This window comes from Emericellopsis cladophorae (genome assembly GCF_022114955.1).
Source record: "Emericellopsis cladophorae strain MUM 19.33 chromosome Unknown NODE_54_length_149988_cov_118_678836, whole genome shotgun sequence".
In the NCBI taxonomy this organism is placed as follows: Eukaryota; Fungi; Ascomycota; class Sordariomycetes; order Hypocreales; family Bionectriaceae; genus Emericellopsis; species Emericellopsis cladophorae.
The window spans coordinates 102767-122951 of NW_026250979.1; the positions used below are offsets into that span (position 1 = coordinate 102767).

Consider the following 20185-nt stretch of genomic DNA (forward strand, 5'->3'; position numbering starts at 1 on the left):
ATGTTTCTATGTGAGTAATATATATATATCTACTGCTTGCAGATGGTGGCAGTCAGGTCCACGGGCTGGGGGCAGCCGTAGACCTTCTTGTGGCCAGGGGTGCTGTAGCAGCTATTGTCGTTGGGGGCGCAGTCAAACTTCTCACATCCTGCTCCGGGGCTCAGAGTGTTGCGGTCCTTGATCCAGGGGTTTCCCCATTCACTGTAGAAGATCAGCAATCGGATCAGGAACACAGGATGGGTGTGTGTTCCGGGTTGTATGGGGGAGGGAAACTAGGGCTTGTCCATCAACACTTACGAGCTGAGTTCATCTAAGAATCAAGAGTCAGTATGCTGTATTCTCTTGTATACTGGGTTTGACAACTTACAGTACGCATAGTCGGGGTCGCTGGAGAAGGAGTAGCCAAAAAACAGAGGCTCGCTGAGAGTCTTGGTCTTGGCCAGCTTGACAGTCTGCAAAGCCCGAATCAGCATCATTGATCCATCGATATAGGGCGCTCAGGCACGCCTTGTTGCGGCACGTACAGATCCAGACGGGCGGAAGTCCTCAGAGAAGGACTTGCCGGGCTTCACCGTGGTGAGAGGACCGGGACTGCTACCGTCGTAGGGGTAGGACTGCACGTAGATGGCCGAGTTGCAGTTGTTGACCACGACAGCCTTCTGGGCAGAGGTCAAGCCGAGAACGGCGGCAAGGGCGAGGACGGAGACCTTCATGGTGATTGTGGTGATCGATTAAGATGTAGATGAGCGTCGAAGAAGTGAGCTTGGGGATTGATACTGGAGATGAATGCTGGTGATGTGCTGGAGAGGAGGATACGATTGTGTTTCAGCGACGACCAAGGCGACTTATATACTCATTCCTACAGCTTCTTGCCACCACGGGGTGAGCATCATCTCTAAGCACACAGTCCTGCCTCTATGCATTATGGAAGCCAGGGTCGTGTTGATGTCAGACCAAAAGCCAGCGCACGCTTCTGCAACCGAGACCCTTTGATGGCAACAATGATTCGTATCGTGGATCCGTCTCTGGGATCAGCTGTCTGGCTGTGGGTAAGAAACCTCGTATTCCGCACATGAGCCCAGCGAGCCGAGCATTGAAGCCAAGACAAGACGTCATGAAACGCTCACCGCTGGGTCAATTGAAGCTCTCTGATTGTTTGCCATTCGCGCGGACCTGGGCAAATAGAGGGCTGCTCGTGTACACGGGCGGGCGATGTAACCGATGATCTTTCGTATTACTTAACCAAGGGGCGCGGACGTGCACTCAGCAAGGGCCCTGTGCTCCCCCACAGAAACTATTCCCCGCAGTTTGATACTCCGTACTCTTGCTTTCGAGCTTCGGCATTGGCATTGTCCTACCTGTTAGTCCAGGGCCGATCCGGCGACTATCCGTCGAGTCGAGGCGACTTGGCGGATGTCATAGGTTGATGCACTTGGTCGGTAGTTTTGCTCGATTAACAACCCGTGCTGCGGGATCTCGAGCGTACGTCAGCGGAAAGCTTGACCGAGAGGATGATCCGAGCATCCGAGCTCCGCTATGGTTCAGGTCATGCACATTTGACCTGTCCGTCGGCAATGCGCGGGCTTCGGGATAACTAAGTTATGTCAATACAAGTCTCACCTACCCTGCACGTCGCAGGCCCCACTGCAGGCCTCCGGGCGGTCACCAAGGACCAGAATTCGCTGTGCCAATTGTGCAAGGCTCAGGCCCGGGTTGCCCTTGAGTCTTGTCTTCAGAAATTGTCATGTTGGGTATTATGCAAATACAATGGGGCATGAGAAACGGGTTCATGCAGTAGTATTCATGTTCGATCTCCACCTTATGCTGGGAAGCTAAAGTTAGCAGCGGGAAATGCCGAGGGCCCGAGACATTAATTACGTCATGGCTTGACTTCGCATCTACCGAATGTTCTGCTTAGAAAATGTGCTGTTCGTATTCGGGCGATTGACTATGAACTACGGATACACATACATCAACTACTTACGTACGTAGTCGTGCTGGCGGTGTGATCAAATCACGTGCACCTTGCTGAGTCTTGGTCTCGCCTCATCACCAGCGTGGCAACAGATCATTACCCTAGAGTCAACTCGGTTCTGGCAGCCCGAGCCTTCAATCAAAGGCAAAATGGACCTTCTATGTTCCTAATTTGCTTCGACTTCCTTTACTGAATGAAAGACAGCGCTATTATTTCTTGCTGCATGCGCCTCAGTCAGAGCATTGAGTGGCGGGTTCCAATGTTCCAGTTCTCCTCCAAGTGTTGCTGTTTCCCTGCTATTGAGCCAGAATTCTGAGTAGTGCTATTTCCAGAGCAATAAACGCCTCTATATGGAGGGGATGCCAGATTAGTTCGCGACAGCGTGCTGCCAACCGTCACATAAAGCTACTCTATCTGTTGCTGCCAGCTACAACTGTTATCTCGGCTGTAACACGCGCCAGCAGATCCAATCGCTATCGCCAGCCTCACGGACAAGGCATAGTTTCGGGATCCAGATATGTGGTGTGCTGGACCCGTGGCGAAGTGAGAGTGCTGATGCTGGCCTACACAATTGCCATCTTCCCCCGCGAACATGAGAGCAGGCCATTGTGCTCCGCACGTGGTACGGCTTCGTTCATGCGCGCGCGTGCGAGCCGCGAGTCCCAGGCGGCTGGGCAGGCTGCGCTGGCATGGAGATCAACCAAGGGATTTACACCGGTCTTAAGCACAGAGACCTGGGTGTCGAGCACTGGCAGACAAAGACGACATGACACTGTTGGCAGGGGTTTCTTTGCAAGTTCGACCGCGGCCAAGCATTGTCGGTCTGGGGCTCTGATCATGAGGGGAGGGTATCTGTGCGACACTGCAAGGCGACCATTTCCCTGGCTGTAGCACAAGGAACAACGAGGCAACCAGTTATCAACGCGTTACGTAGCAGTCAGGCTCAAGCCAAGGCCAAGCCGGTCTGTGGCTACTATCCGCTCCGCTCCGTGGTCGCCTGCTTTTGTTGGTATCGGTCTTGTTCACTCGCAATGCCTCGACGCATGCATGGTGAGATGGTCAACTATCGACCGATAAAGATTGTGAAAAGAGCCCTCACCGGTGCGACATTCTGGCGCAGGCCGGAACAGGGAGGGCATAGGCAAGGGCAGCCTTACGGATGAAGAGAAATTTCCCCGGCTTCAACGTGCATGCCTAAGGCTGTGAGTCACCTGTGTCAGTCTGACACACGCGTTTGCTCCGTTGCGTAGCATCAAGCGATCGAGAGCAGAGCCTCGACTACACCTTCATGCCCGTCCCCGACCTCATTAAGTATCGCTGTTCTTGGTCTCGACCCTAAAGTTGGGAAACTTTTGCTCAAACGATGAGGTCGAAGTGCAGATAATGTGCATTTCAGAGAGAGCATCCGACTGCCTGCATGGCATCCAGTAATCAGATTGCGAATTTAGATTGAGAGTGTCTTCCCCAGAGTCCTTGGTATCAGCAAGCTCCTCGGCGTTTCTGAAAGACAGTAGCAATACGCCTGATCTGCGTAGTACCAAGTGCTGCTGCTAGCTACCGTATGTTATCACGGGTCTCAAGCTCGGGCCAATTGAGGCATCATGTCGACTGAATCCTCTCTGCGACACAAGACTGGGGAGCAAGTAAGGCGATCGCTGTGCTAATCAACGTGCACTTTGCCACGGCTGTGCATGCGCCTCCATCTGGGCCGGATCCCAACCCAAGGATTTCGCCCGGGAGGGCACCACTTGAATGTTGGGCTGCTTAGCTGATCTGCCTGCCTTGTCCAGCGTCCCTCCTGGCAGTGCGAACCATCGTGAGAGGCAGCCGCACTGTCGTTGGCTGCCCAGAAATTTCGTGTCAGCCCTGCCTGCACCCTCAACTCCTGCCCGGTACGGTGATACTTGTCGACGTGGCAGAGCACACCACGTTCAATGTTGACATCATCAACCGCTGCGATGCGCCCAAGGCATCGCGCCGCGAGGCCTGCAAAGGCCGGGTCGACCCGACAAAGATAGTGCACCACTTCACCGAGATAGCAAAAACGCCCCTTCGCATAAAGGGAGCCTCCCCGTCTCAGCCATGCACTTCATGCCTCATTCACTCCTTTGCCCATATCCATACCTTGCGTCCTGACCGCAGCCCACTCCACGTAGTTCTGAAGCATCACTCTCAGCATCCACGCCTTCCTTATCAGGATATCTAGTATTCGACCACCAGCTTGTCAGCAATGGCCTCCCGAGCCAGACCCTTCGAAATGGGCAATGCGGCACCCCAGGGCCAGCCTGCACAGCAAGGCAACCCAAACAGAGCCCTCGTACATCAAGCGCCCCGCCAACAAACCATGAACCCTGCCTTCCGCAACGACGGTCGGGACGGCACATACGCGTTGCCTCAAGCAAACATGGGAGCGCTTGTCCAATATGGCGACGGGGCGGAGAACCTCTACCAGACCGGCCTAACCTGGGTCCCAGGTCAGCGTATGGCACGAGGGTACTCCGACGAGGGCCCACGCATGAGCCGCCAGGACTCGATGTCATCAGACTCGGTTTGGACATCTCCATCAAGCAGGGCCAACAGGTACTACAACGACTTCAACCGCCCCCCCAAACGCGAAATCTTCGACATCCGCGAAGACGACCAGTGTATGACAGAGGCCCAGGCCCGCGATAGACTTTCCTCCTATGTTGTGATCCGCATGGAGAGGGCAAACGTCGATCACGACGTGGATCGCGATGGCAACAGGAGACAGCCCACGTGGGAGAAGGCAGAGCAGGTCATCCTGACGGACGTTTCCGAGAAAGATGCGCACCGCAAGGTCAGAGAGTTAGACACATTCACAGCCTGCATCACCGATAAAAGAAGCGATCTGGCGGCTGCCATCAACCATCAACTTGACCACGCTCTTGATAAGCTCGAGCAGCAGGAGATAGATTCCCGATATTGCTACGTGTTAGCGCAAATCGACCAGAAGGAAAAGAAGGTAACGGTCGCCCCAGAGACTGCGCAACCATACTACATCGAGCTCCCACCCAGTAAATCCAAGAGCAATGGACGCAAAGACTCCAAGAAGAGACACAAGAAGAAGCAGAAGCCCAAGACGTACCTCGTCGAGCCAAACACCTCCAAGCCCCGGCGCGAGAAGCAGACTGTTTCCATAACTGCATACTTCAAGCGAACACCCAAGGCAGACGAGAATTGCCTCAAAATGCTCCGCGAGGCCGACGACAACTGGAATCAGGGGCAGCGTGACGAAATGCAGTCGGCCAGGCTGCGCCAGTCAAGCCGCCTCTTCCCCCACAGACCCCGGCACCCACCTCCATCGCCCGAGCGGCTTCCCCGTCAGCAAAGCGGGCCTCTCGTCCTTCAGGACCCTAGACAGATGGAGCCGCGTGCCCAGTCCATGGTACAAACACAACAGCCAGGATTCGCCCAGCAACATCCACAGCAGAGAATCGGTCTTTCTTATCCATATTCAATCCAGCAAGAGCCTCAGTCGCAACAGGCCATGTCAACTCTACCGGCTGGCCAAGCTGCCTCACGCGTGCAGAGCATGCACCCCCTGCGCCAGGAGCAACTCCACGACCAGCAGCGACAGGTCGCAGCTGCGCAACGGATGCAGCAACCAGCCCAAAGGCCTGCTTTGCAACAGACAGGCGCAAAGGCTGTCGCGAACATGCAGAGTGCACGTGGAGGAGGCCAGGTACCGCCTGCTCCCCCCACCAGCCAACAGCGCGGTCAGCCCAGTGGGTTACCTCGGGTATCCCAGCTCCAGGCAAAGCAACAAGGAGCGCCAACGGTGCAAGTGAAGCAAGACAGCAAGAGTCATCAGCCCAAGAAAGCCGAGTCAAAGGAAGGGTGTCGCGAGGAAGGTCACAAGCCAGTTGTACACAAAGGAGGGTCAAAGGCCCGAGCCCGAAGTGTCTCTTCTCATGGGTCCGATTCCGAAGATAGTTTGACGGACAGTGACAGCGAAAGCGAAGCCACCGTTTCTTCCATGGATTCACGTCGTGGCCGCGGCAGAGACAGGCGTCGCGGACATGGATCGAGGCACAGCCGCAGGAGATCACGTCCTGAGCATTACGGTCGGCGCAAGCAGTCGCGAGATGATGAGAGAGGCAGCAGATCATCCTCCGTCTCTTCTTCCGGCTCATCAAGAAGCCGAACAACGCCTACGCGGGTTCACCGCACTTTTACGACTCGTCGGAGAGACAGCAGACCCGATGTGTCGCCAATCAGGGCTGAAGCGCATGCGCAACAACCAAGGCAACCCAAAGTTCGCTATGTTGACCCGAATGTAAGGAATACCCGTGGAGTCACCTTTGCGGATACCGATCAGCATTTTGGAAGGACGAGTATGGACGGCAGAGACCCTCAAGCCCAGGCAGGCACTCGATTTGGTGGGAGGGACGGTCCTGGGAATGGACCGCCAGTATTTGGACGCGGCGCAGTGTCCCAAGACAGTAACGTGGTTCCCAATCATCCATTCGCGCCGCGGCCGTTTGGGCACCATCCGCCAGGAGCAGGCTACTAATCATGGCGAGGGTTGGTTGGCTGTTGCCTCAAGATTCTTCTAGCGTCGACTCCATCGTATCGTTTCGATTATTCGGCGACGGGAATATAAATCAAACAGGCACATGACCATTGTGTATGACGCGTGTGACAATTCAATGCGAGGTAATCAAACAGCGTTGCAGTCAAGACGTAGCTGACTGGTAGTTGGTTGAGGATCCACGTGATTACCCACAAGTTTCGCGCTAGAAACGCGGCGTGGTGGGAGAAGGCGCGTCAACGTGCTACTGTCGGAACTACTCAACGCGACTCCTCGATAATCACCGATAGGTGACTTGATGCCACAAGAGTAAATATCGGAACGTCCTGGCAATTCTCAATTCGAAAACGACCAGCCAGGAGGTCGATCAATCGCGCTTCGATTCCCATTCTCATTCCTCGAACTGACCGCACGTCGCGGTGGGCTGGAATTGCACGACAACCCGCCCCTCTCGTCTTCCTGCGTTTCGAGGCCTGGTAGCCTTTGCCTCAAAAACAGGAGTGATCGCTTTATGAAGGCCACTTTTGCCAGTCTACCTTTCCGATCCTCTCCGACCCGTCGCAGATTCACCGAGAAAGCTAGAGACGTTTCTCAAATTTGCGCCTCTCATACGGCCCCCGAACTACCAAAAGATTGCGACGGTACGATGTTCGCCCAGGCCAACAAGAAGTTCGTGGCGAAGGCCCCCCCACCGCCAACGAGCTTGGGCAAGCAGTTGTTCCCTTCCAGCAGCCCAACCTGCACCAGCGACATACGGGATCAATTCAAGAAACCAAACGCAACTGGACATGCGACGCAGTCGGCGAGGAGCGGGAGGGAAGCAGGGTCAATGCAGGATGGGGACCGGCCGTCGGCACACAAAGGAGCAAATCACCAAACTCTCGCAGCTCTTTACAGCAACGCCAACAACGCATTCAGCCATAGCAAGAACGAGGTGGTCGACTTGACAGGGTCCGATTCCCACTTTAAGGGCAAAGCTGAAGTCATGCTGTTAGAGGACGACTTTAGCGATGACGAGGATCTGGATCTGGATTTCGAGGCGCCCTCTGCGCTACCTACGATGCCGAAGAAAGCTCAGGCTGAAACAAAGGAGAACATGCCGCCCCCTCCTACCCCAACACAACCCATGGAATGGTCGTCCTCGCCAGCCTCGCATTGGGTCCCCCCACAACAAGCTCACGAGCTTGAGCGGACGGACACTCGAGAGAAGTCAATGAAGCGAAATTCTTCAGAAGAGGACAACTCATTCGGGCTTCCCGCTCCGAAGAAGCGAGTCCTGCCTTGGGCGAAAGACGAGGATAGCTTCTCGGTAAAGACACCTACCCACTCTTCGCGGAAAGATTTTCTCGACCCTAGCGCTAGTGCCATCAAAGAGCAGAAATTAAAGCTGAAGAATCAGCGTCAGCCTCAAATATCAGAACCCGGGAACGATGGTGCGCGTGGTGCGACAGAGACTGCCAACGGCGGAGCCAAGACTACTGCCTTCTCACTCAGCAAGGAGCAGCGCAACGTGCTTGACATGGTCGTCAACAAAGGGCAAAGCGTGTTCTTCACCGGTGCAGCTGGAACAGGAAAGTCTGTTCTGATGCGGGCGATCATCGAGGAGCTCAAAAAGAAATATGCGAAAGACACGGAGCGTGTCGCAGTCACAGCGTCAACAGGTTTGGCCGCGTGTAACATTGGTGGCATCACGCTGCACAGCTTCTCAGGTACGTGATTCCTTGACATCCTTTGACAGGCGACTGATCATTCGTAGGCATCGGGTTGGGCAAGGAGGAACCAACGCAGCTCATCAAGAAGATCCGAAGGAATCCCAAGGCGAAGAACCGTTGGCTCAAAGTAAAATGCTTGATCATTGATGAGATATCCATGGTCGATGGCGAATTATTCGACAAGCTGTCCCAAATTGGGCGCACTATCCGCAACAACGGCAGGCCTTGGGGCGGTATACAACTCATTATCACAGGCGACTTCTTCCAGTTGCCTCCCGTTCCTGATGGCGAGAACAAGCGGGACATCAAGTTTTGTTTCGAAGCCAGCACATGGAACACATCCATCGACCACACCATCGGCCTGACAGAAGTCTTCCGACAGCGCGATCCTCAGTTTGCAAATATGCTCAACGAGATGCGCCTCGGGGAGATCAGCGCAGAGACCGAGAGAGCATTCCGAGCACTATCCCGACCCCTTTCCTTCGACGACGGCGTCGATATGGCGCAGCTGTACCCCACACGAAATCAAGTCGAGACTTCCAACGCAACACGGCTCCGTGCCCTACCTGGTGAAGCCCGACGATACGAAGCGCTCGACTCAGGGGATCCCAAAATCCGAGACAAGCTCTTATCGAACATGATGAGCCCCAAGACTCTAGACCTCAAAGTTGGCGCACAAGTGATGCTCATCAAGAACTGGAACGAGTCCCTGGTGAACGGCACCCTCGGCAAGGTCATTGCTTTCTCAGACGAGAAGACATTTGAGATGAACGGTGTTGATGATTTCGACTCGAACATGGACGACGCCATGGCCAAAGCTCGCAGGAAGCTCAAGGGATTCAGCCGTGACAGCGATACAGATTCTTCTGCCTCGAGTGGCCAGATTCTTCCGGTCGTTCAGTTCATTGACATCGATGGGAACCCCAAGATTATCTTGTGTCAGCCTGAAGACTGGAAGGTCGAGTTACCCAACGGCGAAGTCCAGGCGAAGAGGTCCCAGCTGCCCCTCATTCTGGCGTGGGCTTTGTCCATCCACAAGGCTCAAGGGCAAACGCTGGAGAGAGTGACAGTAGACCTGGGCAAGGTTTTCGAGAAAGGCCAGGCGTACGTTGCGCTCAGTCGTGCTACCAGTCAGCAAGGCTTGCAGGTGAAGAACTTCCACAAAAGCAAGATCATGGCCCACCCACGGGTTTGCGCCTTCTACAGGAAGCTCTACAGCGTCGATGTGGCTTCTAGTAGAATGGCTCCAGCAGCGCCCAAAGTAGCAGACGTGTTTGCGAGTCGGAAGGAGGCGTATAGGGGTCCCAAGCAGCTGCCGCCGCAAGACGAAATGGACCCAGATGAGGAAGCGATGAGAGATATGGGTTATTATTAAAGTTTCCAAGATTAGCGATGAAGACTACCTACCACTTTGCATGTATGTATACACAGAGGATTGACGTATTTTGGCATCGCAGAATGAGACGCTTGCATCCGGCAAGCTCACTGAACTTAGATAGCTGTATAGCACGGCAAGCCAGGTTCCTACCAGCAAGTAATCCAACTACAGATGGGTCAGCTATGAGATGTGCTGAGATAGGGTGGGTAGCATCAAGGCAGCACCGAAGTGCCCTACATGCAGCGTTGATCCTCCAGGCTGCTACGGCACCCACTCGCTCTGGTCGTCTTCTACCTAGATACAGTACTTCTAGTACTAGGTGGAGGAACAGACTCGCAGAGGTACGCTCGACGAGAAAGGCGCAGCGTCGATAATTACAAGGTCCAGTATCGAGGTCCGAGGAGCTGTATTATGTGGTGAATCACGTCAGCATCAACGCAAGCGTCCACATATCAGACCGTCCTCCAATTATTTGCCGAAACCAAGCATAACGCCAATGTGACACGTGCGATCCTGCGGATTATGTGGACTCGCAGTCAGTAGCTGCATGCAATGCATCCATCCGACTTGAATCCTTTTGTTGAAGTAGCGACCTTTTTTTTTATCGATAAGCGTCCGCCAGCGGAAAGTGTCCTCGGCGAGACGGACTTGGCCCATCCAGGCCCACCAGGGGCAGGAGCGAACGGCATGCCATCGCAGCAGCAGCATCCACGATCGATGGGGGGAATTCTGTCGAGGAGCGCACCAACGGTTGTCCTACCGCCACTCTTGATCTTTCCTATCATCAAAGACCGTTCTTTGCGCCCGTGGACTGACTGCGCTGCCCGCTCTACATCGTCGACATTCGGGCGTGCTCCAAACTTGTGAAACCCGGTCAATCTGCGATCGACGTAATTTGACCTCTGTCCCGACTTGGACGATCGACAAACTCCCGACCACCTCCAACGCGGCATCCCACCCAACGTCGGCTGCGATTGCGACGTGATTGTCCTTTTCGAGGCGGCGACGCCGTTGGAGGGCGTTTCCGGTGTATCGCTGTCAACTCTTCGCCTCTCGCACGCCCTTCAGCCTGCGCCGCTCACGAGACGACTTTTCTAGCCTCGAAACGCTGAACAGCAAGGTGGACGACCATGGCGGAACAATTCATTGGTTTGCGCATGCGCGTCACTCTCCGGGACCCCCCAGCGTACAAGCTTGATGGAACCATTCGCGACGTTGCGGCAGGCAGTAGTCTGACGCTGACGAACGGTAAGTGAACTGTACCATGTGACCGAGACGGGAGGGGCTCTGGCGCTGACAGAATTCTTCAGTATTCGTTGTCGGAACCGAGAAATGGGCACCTGAGATGCGCATCAACGCGATGAACATTGCGGACCTCACCCAGATTGAAGACGATAAGCCCGCGCTCTACAACGCTCCGCCACCAGCCCCTGAACCTGTCGCTCTTCCCGCCCGCCCATCACGGCAGGCATTCGAAGACCCTGCGATCCTTAGCTTTGGAAGATCAACGGCTATGCCGGACAGTACTGTTGCAGGCCCCGAGGTGCATAGCACCCCGGACTTAGCCTTGGATCTCGAAGACAGTGATTTGCCAGGGGTTTTGAGGGGCATCCACGTCGGTCGGGGCATGGTCAAGCCTCTGACGCCGATCCAGGATGTGGTAGAAGCGATCGACCAGCAGCTGCGAATCGAGCATGGGCAGCACAGCCAAGCGGGAAAGATCACGGATACCGAAAGTGAAAGGCAAAAGAGGAAGAAGCGTCGCAATAAGGCAAAGACGCAACAGCACTCCCATGATTCGGACGCTCCTAGCTCACCAGGCGACAAACCTAGCGTGCCTACGAGCGGTCGCGGCAAAGGCTGGAGGCAGACACCCATGCTGCAGAGCACAGCATCATTCCAGCCATTCTCTTCGCTCAAGAAACAGGGGCGTGGGGGGAAAAGCGCGGCGGACAATGGGTGGGAGTCCGCCGATGTCACAGAGGAGATGGCGGAGTTTGACTTCGAAAACAACCTGGCCAAGTTTGACAAGCGTGCCGTGTTTGATCAAATGCGCAAGGAGGACCAGATTGACGACGCCAGCCGACTTGTCGCACACAACCGACGACCGAAGCCCGGTACCAGCAATGGCAAAAACCTACACCACACGGAGAATGTGCTGGATCTTCCACAGTCAACCAGGGCAACCGCCGATTTTTGGAACAGCGAGGCGGACGAAGGGCTGGCCGAGTTTGAGGTCGAAAGACCGAATGGGCGCGATTTCAAAGAAGCGCCCGCGCTACGCAGAGCGGAGAGCAAGAGTGGGATATCCAGGAGGTCGCGATCACGCAAGGCCAGCAGCGGTATGACTGGGGGCCACCCACTGACCCGTGTCAACTCTGGGGTAGGTCATTATGTGACGGTGATTTCCTCAATTCGCTATGCTAACCTTTTGCAGCAGGCGTACAACCCGGGGCTCCACCTACTGCCTTCGAATCGACGCGTGGAAGCGATATCGACACTCCAGATGCTTAACCTTGAGAACATTGCTGCAAACGAGGTCGGTTTCACGGAGGAGCTCATGGCTGAGAACGCCGGTCGAGGCATCGCAGAGGTCGCAATCAAGGCATTGTCTGACCCGGCGATGAAGGTCCGCTTTGAGCTTGCCACCAACAGCTCGTCGGCTGGTGCACTGCTCGCCAGTTCGTCCACCGTCATCCTGGCGGGAAACAACAAGTCGAGCATCCGTGCACTGGCGGCAGCGCGTCATCTTCGCAATCGCAACATAGATGTGGTGGTTTGCGTGGTCGGCATTGAGCGCGAACGGGATCTCATGGAGGACCTTCGACGACAGGTTGCGCTATACCGCGCCTTTGGCGGTCGTGTTCTGAACAAAAACGAGTTCTTTGAGCATCTTCGAAAGAACGCGGCTTCTGGAGCCAGTGTGCCTGTCTCGCTCATCGTTGACGCAATGCTCGGGCTGACCATGTCTTTCGAGGAACTGCGTGTCGGTGATCAAGCGTCGGTGTATGAGCTCATGGAATGGGCGAACCGAAACGAGGCGTTTGTGCTATCGGTCGATATTCCTTCCGGCATTGAACCTACGACGGGCAAGATCGCCATCATCGATGGAGGTCCGCTCTTTGTGAAGCCCCGGTACGTCGTGGCAATGGGGGCCCCAAAGCGAGGACTGCTTGAAGCCGTCACGCCACCACGCAAAGACGAGCCTGCGGCTTTAAACTACGCCGGCCATGAGGACGACTGGCGGTTGTTCGTGGCCGACATGGGTCTGGGCAGCGCTGTATGGAAGAAAGCAGGCACCAAGCTACGGCGCGGTATCGACTTTAGCGGCAACTGGGTGCTGGAGATGCAGTATCGCACTGATGGATACGGGTCGGCGCGGTCTGGGGAGCATTGATATCAAAAGGACGAATAGTCGCAGACATGATTACAGGATGAACATTGCTGGAAAAGCAAAGCGCGCGGGTTGATCTTTTGTTTTTTCATTCACATGTTTCGCGTCGCGGAGGGGACAACATGTTCAGGGCGTTCAAAGGGTCGACGAGATTGTCGAGCCGATGCATTTGTTTTCATACATGAAGGCTGTACCAACAAGACGTGGCAGGTTTTAGTTCACACCTTTTGCACATCATCAACGGACTGAACTCAATGGCTTCGATGCGGCTCTGTCCGTAGGTAAGCGCCAAGCATCGCGAGATCGTTAGCCAAGACAGCACGTGCATCTAGCCGCCTAGCGTGCCCTCAAGCTTTGCCAAGGCAGACGGAGAGGCAAGCAGCCGATCTGCCACGCGGGTGACCACAGTCAGACTTGGCGGCAATGCATTGCATCCTCGAAAGGAACTACCAGTCTCACGGGAAACTGAGGTATCATTTCCAATGCGCGACGGCGCAGCAAAATGCATGTCATGACGAGCACGAGGACGGATGGCCGAGTGGAGTTGGGAGACCGTCACGCAGTAAACCGTCGAGGATGGGTTCTTTGACCTGAACATGTGGAGGGCACGCAAAGGAAAAGGCCCATCATTTTTTCAAGAAATTCACGACATAACTAATTATATCGTCTCCCGCAATCACTTTTTTCTACCCCCACGTTCACCAAAGCCGGGGACAGCCCCTGGGGTTAGGAGGCAGGGCTGGACATTGGAGTTAACTTGGGAGCAATTGTCTGCTTCACAGGCTACAGCGTTACATCGTCGCGATGCAAGGGCAAGAGGCTATCGTTTTCTGCATCGAACGAACTGCAGTCGTGGGCCCATTGCGGCATGCTTCGGCCTGTTGAGACTGGAACTGGGAATATCTGGATTCTGTTCCCAGTCGCTAATAATATGACAAGTTAGAACTAAGCGCAGCAGCTGAAAGATTACCTTCAGTTATTACGAGGCGCCTGCCCTTTCCGTGCGTGGCTTGAAGAGCCGTTCCCCGCCGTAAGGTAGGCATATACAGTGTACAGACTGTGATCGCAATTGAGGCCGTCAATCGAGTCCGATAGATTAGAGGACATGGGATGCAGTGGCTTTGCTTTCTTGCAGAAAGTACATGTACTTGTCAGATATCTCACTGATGGAAAGCCATCCCACATACCGTGCATTGGTGCTCAAACTAGCCTCAGGTGCAACTGACGCGCACTGCCACACACCGTGTGCGTGTGTCCCGTCCATGTCCAGTCCTTCCTCGCCCGCCCAGTATTCCAGATCCCCCAGCGCGCGGCGCAAGGCCCCCTCCCTCAATTCGTTCCTGCAATTCTTCCTTTTCTCCAGTGCCCGTATCGTATGATCCTCGTTTACTCACAACGTGCCTCTACGAATTCTCTCCAGATCTCCCATAATAGTAGTATTTCCCGGGCCAATATAGACGCCCACACTAGACAAGAGAAAAGGTTCGTTGGCGTCCCTAACCTGTTCCTTTTGGAAAAGCCTCGCTGCCAAGTCCCCGGCAAAGCCAAGAGCCTACCGACTGGGCGCCTGGGGCCCCCCATCTCCCGACTCCGTTTCTCACGGTTCGCTTTCTACACAGACATCCGAGACGGACGATTGCAACTTCGCAAGACCAGTCGACTCTAAGTATTCGTCTCGACTGCCCCGACGCTCGTTTAGCCAGTCTCTCTTTGCCACTCGCTACCCGGCCATCCTGGCCCGACATTCAAACGGGCGCTCCGATCGAAATCGCACCCCCATCGCGCCGCTCCGTCTCACGATCCGACTGTCGGTAGTTTACCAGCACCTTGCACAGCTACTCCATTTCAATGGCGTCCTTCCCCTAGGACTGAGTCTCGCAACTGGATTGTCGCCCGCGGCGGCGTCTCATCTTCACCTTGCCATTCATCTCTAGGTCGGCCGCGACCATGACGTTGAGCACAGCGTTCGCGGCGCTGCCGACTCTCTGCGCGACGACACTTCTCCCGGCCAACGCGGTACTCGACCTCGGAAACGGCTTCGAGCCTTTCACACTGACTCAAGACGCGTTCTTTCATGCACCATGCCCTACGATTGCCGCGCGGCAACTAACCGACGACGCGGCTGCTCCGACTCTCGATGCTTCCAGCCTCACACCTGCTGACAGCCAGGAGCATCAGTTCTCCGACTTTCGCGACCCCTTCTACATTACGCAATTCCCCATATGCTACGCGTTGGCGTCCACCACGATCACGGCTTGGATGCTTGTAATCATACTCTTCGTCAACCAGAGGTCTTTCCTCGACGGCGGCGTTGTGTATCTGGGCCGGCGCGGAGGATTCACCAACGGCTCGCCAAGCGGCGTCAGCATTGGAGGGCGGCCATGGCTGCAAAAGGTGGCGGCCCTGACCGTCGCCATATCTCTGACGGTAGCCACGTCGAACACATTTACAGTCGCTGAGCAGCAGTACAGGTGGGGGATACAGAATGCCGGCCTCATGCAGCGCGAGGTTCTCGGCAGCATCGAAATCAAAGTCATCCGCCTCATATCTGACACGTTCCTGTGGCTGGCTCAGGCGCAAACCTTGATACGTCTTTTCCCACGGCAGCGGGAAAAGATCATCATCAAATGGACTGCCTTTGCGCTCATCACCTTGGATTTGATATTCAGCGCATTGAACAGTTTCCAGTATTCCGACGACGGCGTGTCGCGTCCAAGCACGCCCAATAGCTTTGTTCACCCTGTGCCGGCTCTGAGCTATCTTTTCCAGCTATCACTCGGTATCCTCTACGCGGCGTGGGTCATTTACTACGCCATCACGAAGAAACGATATGCCTTCTACCATCCGCTGATGAAGAACATTTGTCTTATTGCGATCATTGGCATCACTTCCGTCATTATTCCCGTGGTCTTCTTCATCCTCGACATCTCGAAGCCGGACGTTGCGGGGTGGGGTGATTATGTGCGCTGGGTTGGTGCTGCTGCCGCGAGCGTCGTGGTTTGGGAGTGGGTGGAGCGTATCGAGGCCCTTGAGCGCGAGGAGAAGAAGGACGGAATCCTTGGGCGAGAGGTCTTTGACGGAGACGACACACTAGAGGTCATTCCCTTTGACTATCCATGGCGGAGGAAAATGAGGAGAGATCACAGTTCTGATGATGGGGGTGAGAACGGAGTCCCCCCCCCTCATGGCGACACGCCACGAGGTGGCCACCACACAAACAACGTGCAGGGCCAACAACAACAGCAACCACAGGGCGTCATGGGCAATATCCTGAGACCCCCACTGTGGCCAGCGCGACCTGCGCCTGCAGTCACGCCCGTCAGTCGCACGGACACACAAAGCGCAGCAAGCACAGTCTATGCAGTACGATATCCGCCCACATCGGAGGCGACAACGCGAACGCCCGATATCATGTTGCAGTCGAGCATGCCCGAACTGGCCCGGCTGGAGAGCTTGCCTGAAAGCTGTCATACTGACGACGATCCGGCGAGCTCGCAGCCTGCGCCAGCTTACGCTCCCTCCAACCCGAACCCGCCGCCGTCAGGGCTACAGACGCTGGACGAAGTCGATGCGAATAGCTCAGCCAGTCAAACCGCGTGTCGAGACCTCACTGCCTCCACAAACCCGCCTGCAAGCCAAAACTACGCGGGCTCGGCCGCGGGGATAGAGCGCAATGTGTCATACGCACCACCGCAACGCCACTCCGCTCGGGGCGGTTCCTCGCACAGTCGATGGGCGGTACGGGCGAGGCTCGAAGAATTTGCGGCGAATCAAGCCGAAAGGATCCGCGAGCGCGTTCGTCCCACAACGGACACCGACAATCTCCCTGTCAGGGTGATTCCAGCGCCAGAGCGCAGGGGGACAGCTCTCCGGCAAGTCCTGGAGGAGGAAGGAGTGGGCGACAGGATCCATCGCGGCAGCAGCGATTCGAGGGAATCCTCGGTTGAGATGAGTATCCTCGAGCGTGAAAGGGAGCCAAATGCATCCACGCAGCGGGGTACCGATGGGCTGCCTGTCGACAATCCTCCGCTGTGGCCTGGCGTGCAGCCTCGACTCATGTACGACGACGATGAGTATTCATACGAGGGGGGCTCGGTCACGGAGGAATCGGTCTCAGCCACCAGGGGACGTCAAACATCAGATGAGGGCACTGTCCCGGGCCCTTCGAGGCGCCAATGACTTGGATTATCGGGTTGCATTCTGCGAGAGACATCATTTGAGCAAGGCGTTGTTGGATTTGTTTTCTTGCGGCCGGCATTCTGGGCTGGGAGCGTGTATTCCAAGATACCCGTCCGTCTCACATGGTCATCGTCCGCTTGTATATATTGATGAGCCATGTCAACACAATCAATGTACGTGAATAGTAATTGGGAATATCAGACTCTCAATCGTCCCTGCTAGGCTGCTGGGAAACACGGACAGACTGGGTCCCAGCTTGTACCAATGAAATCGCGGAGGCTCAATTATCTCAAGACTTTGGTTGCAAATCGACACTTGTCGCTCAGACCAGCCTGTTCGACTTGTCTAATAAGTAGCTACGGAGTACGGAGTACGGTAAGGTATTCAGACGAACCTCACGGGTCCCCGCGGGCGCCGTGATTATGTGCTTGGTGAAATTGCGGGGAGGTCGAAGATCCAGGGTACGACTCAGGGGTACTAACAGCCGTGGCAAGTATCTTGCAGAGCTGGTGTTAGTGTCGCGACGCGCTCCTGTGGCCTCGGTCTGCCTTGGCGAGCATTCGGGAAGGAGAGGAGGGGCGAGCGTGCTTGCCGCGAAAAATTGGGCTACGCGGGAAATGAGATTTGTGTGATGATGCAAATCCTCCTGAAGGGTATGAGCACCGGCCCTTGTTACATACTTCGCTCTGCCATCAGCAATCCTCCCACGTCCCTGGCATTCAAACGCTGGCAACCCACACTCCTTTCACCAATATAATAAGCTTGCGTCGATTGCGAAGATCCAATTGTTTGGAGCGGACAGGTTCTCGGCGACGGATTGACTTTATCCTTACTGCGCACCCTAATAATTATCTATCCATATCCCCTGACCGCACGCGACGAGACGAAGACGAAAACGACACGCGACTCAACTCCAAGCAGGCATTCGGCAATCTCGACAGGGTCTTCACGATCACAGCGACACCAACTTTGACACGATACCAGGGGCACTCACGCGCGTGACTGCTTCAATACCCCGGATTGACACCCGTCGTTGGTATTCTCGCAGACAGCTCGCGCGCCGCCAAATCCCTCCCCAACTTCGAGCACGCCTATTTGAGCCTGCATCAGGGCGCTAGATCGCTAGTACGGGCGCGACTCGAAAAACTACAAGCCAGCTTCCAGACACAGCACGCTTGGAGCGAAGATTGGCCCATCATGTCGGAACCCTTCCCACTTCTCAATACCTCGGCAGACGCCCTACATAGCTTTGAGGAAGTCTCCAACACTACGGCCACCGATGCCAGCACAAACAATGTAGAGAAGCGTCGTCCCAGGAAGAGCAGCGCTTTGGGGACCATGGATATCCGTGCCGGCGACACGGGGGCAGCTCTGGCTACCAGCAAGACGGCCCTCGATGCTGCAGATCAGAACTCCGTATCCGGAGGTTCCCCTAGCCCAGGGCTTAAGAAGCGCTCTGTCCGTCGCCGACGAGGCTTCTTTGGCCGCGCGCGCCATATCATGATCAAGCACACCTTCGTCCTGCCGGCACTGATCGCCTTGGCTATGCTGGCGGCCTACGCTGTGCGCCCGAACGAGTCGAACCTGATGCACCGCTTCATCTTCCTATCGTACAAGGAGCCTAGTATGCTCGACGCTAACGGCAGCGTGCAGTACGGCAAGGGCCCCTGGGACATTGCCTTTGTTGCCTTTTACACAGTCGTCTTGTCTTTCACCCGCGAGTTCGTTATGCAGGAAATGATCAAGCCCCTTGCCCGTCGTGCCGGTCTCCGTTCCAAGGGCAAGCTTGCCCGCTTCATGGAGCAAGGATATACAGCCTTCTACTTCTTCTTCCTGGGCCCCCTTGGTATGTACGTCATGAGCCGCACGCCCGTCTGGTACTTCAACACACGCGGCATGTACGAGGGCTTCCCCCACCGACACCATGACGCCTTCACCAAGTTTTACTACCTTTTCCAAGCTGCCTACTGGGCCCAGCAGGCCATCGTCCTCGTCCTTGGCATGGAGAAGCCCCGGAAGGACTTCAAGGAACTCATCGCCCACCACATTGTCTCCCTTGCCCTCATCGGCCTGTCGTACCGCTTCCACTTCACCTACATCGGCATTGCCGTGTACACCACCCACGACATCTCCGACTTCTTTCTCGCCACCTCCAAGACTCTCAACTACCTGAATCATCCCATCACGGACAAGTTCTACGCCTTCTTCATCTGCGTATGGATCTACATGCGCCACTATATCAACCTCAAGATCATCTGGTCCCTCTTCACCGAGTTCCGTACCGTCGGTCCATTTGAGCTCAACTGGGAAACGGAACAGTACAAGTGCCTGCTCAGTCAGGTCATCACCACCTCCCTGCTCACCTCACTGCAGGCGTTGAACCTCTTCTGGCTCTACTATATTCTGCGCATTGCTTACCGCGCGGTCTTCAAAAATGAGCTCAAGGATGACCGCTCTGACGACGAGGAAGAGGAGCCTTAGGAGGATGAAAAGGCGACCCAGATCAGCGAAAAGCAAATAGGCCATGCGGCCGTTAATGGTGCCACGCACTAAAGAATTTGCACGAGGACACGATACAAAGGAGAGGAGCACATCGCACTCACGCACGCAAATTCACTCATGTTCAAAGCAAGTCATGCACAAATGGGAAAGCATGAGTCCAGAGCATTCCAGGAGCGGAACGGCGCATCAGCAGACAACATACGCATACGATACGCATATATGCATAACCACTCGTTTTACTTTTCCAACTATAGACATTCGCTTCGGGAGAGACACACCCAAGAAGCCAAACGTTGACGAACGTTGGGTATATACATGGCACAGTCGCTTCGAGCTGGCCGCGACGATGAGGAAGTATCAGCAATCATAGGATTGGGACAACATGCATGGACGGGTATGGGTTGCACGAATAACATGGAACGCGAAAGGGAGGATCAGGACTGTTTAGAAAAAAGGGGGGTTGGGATTCTTCTTTATCAACAATAGGACGCGT

The 20185-nt window shown here is 55.3% G+C and overlaps 6 protein-coding genes across 6 annotated transcripts; 5 read left to right on the forward strand and 1 right to left on the reverse strand.

Moving 5' to 3' along the window:
* Nucleotides 1-29: 29 nt before the first annotated feature.
* J7T54_004518 (uncharacterized protein) lies at nt 30-713 on the reverse strand (the record flags this gene model as incomplete). The annotated part of the gene is made up of 4 exons (XM_051509103.1): nt 30-201; nt 298-310; nt 368-452; nt 525-713. The coding sequence occupies 4 exons, from the start codon at nt 711-713 to the stop codon at nt 30-32; spliced, it is 459 nt and encodes a 152-aa protein (XP_051359878.1).
* A 3492-nt stretch (nt 714-4205) lies between these two features.
* J7T54_004519 (uncharacterized protein) lies at nt 4206-6220 on the forward strand (the record flags this gene model as incomplete). The annotated part of the gene is made up of 2 exons (XM_051509104.1): nt 4206-5678; nt 6092-6220. 2 exons carry the CDS (start codon nt 4206-4208, stop codon nt 6218-6220), a joined length of 1602 nt encoding a protein of 533 aa, XP_051359879.1.
* Nucleotides 6221-7173: 953 nt separating this feature from the next.
* Nucleotides 7174-9614, forward strand: J7T54_004520 (ATP-dependent DNA helicase-like protein; the record flags this gene model as incomplete). Its single annotated transcript, XM_051509105.1, has 2 exons — nt 7174-8236; nt 8284-9614. The coding sequence occupies 2 exons, from the start codon at nt 7174-7176 to the stop codon at nt 9612-9614; spliced, it is 2394 nt and encodes a 797-aa protein (XP_051359880.1).
* Nucleotides 9615-10774: 1160 nt separating this feature from the next.
* Nucleotides 10775-13014, forward strand: J7T54_004521 (Enhancer of mRNA-decapping protein-like protein; the record flags this gene model as incomplete). Its single annotated transcript, XM_051509107.1, has 3 exons — nt 10775-10865; nt 10928-12000; nt 12055-13014. The coding sequence occupies 3 exons, from the start codon at nt 10775-10777 to the stop codon at nt 13012-13014; spliced, it is 2124 nt and encodes a 707-aa protein (XP_051359881.1).
* Nucleotides 13015-14958: 1944 nt separating this feature from the next.
* On the forward strand, nt 14959-17190 carry J7T54_004522 (uncharacterized protein; the record flags this gene model as incomplete). Its single annotated transcript, XM_051509108.1, has 1 exon — nt 14959-17190. The coding sequence occupies one exon, from the start codon at nt 14959-14961 to the stop codon at nt 17188-17190; it is 2232 nt and encodes a 743-aa protein (XP_051359882.1).
* Nucleotides 17191-18387: 1197 nt separating this feature from the next.
* J7T54_004523 (Sphingosine N-acyltransferase-like protein) lies at nt 18388-19671 on the forward strand (the record flags this gene model as incomplete). The annotated part of the gene is made up of 1 exon (XM_051509109.1): nt 18388-19671. One exon carries the CDS (start codon nt 18388-18390, stop codon nt 19669-19671), a length of 1284 nt encoding a protein of 427 aa, XP_051359883.1.
* Nucleotides 19672-20185: the final 514 nt, after the last annotated feature.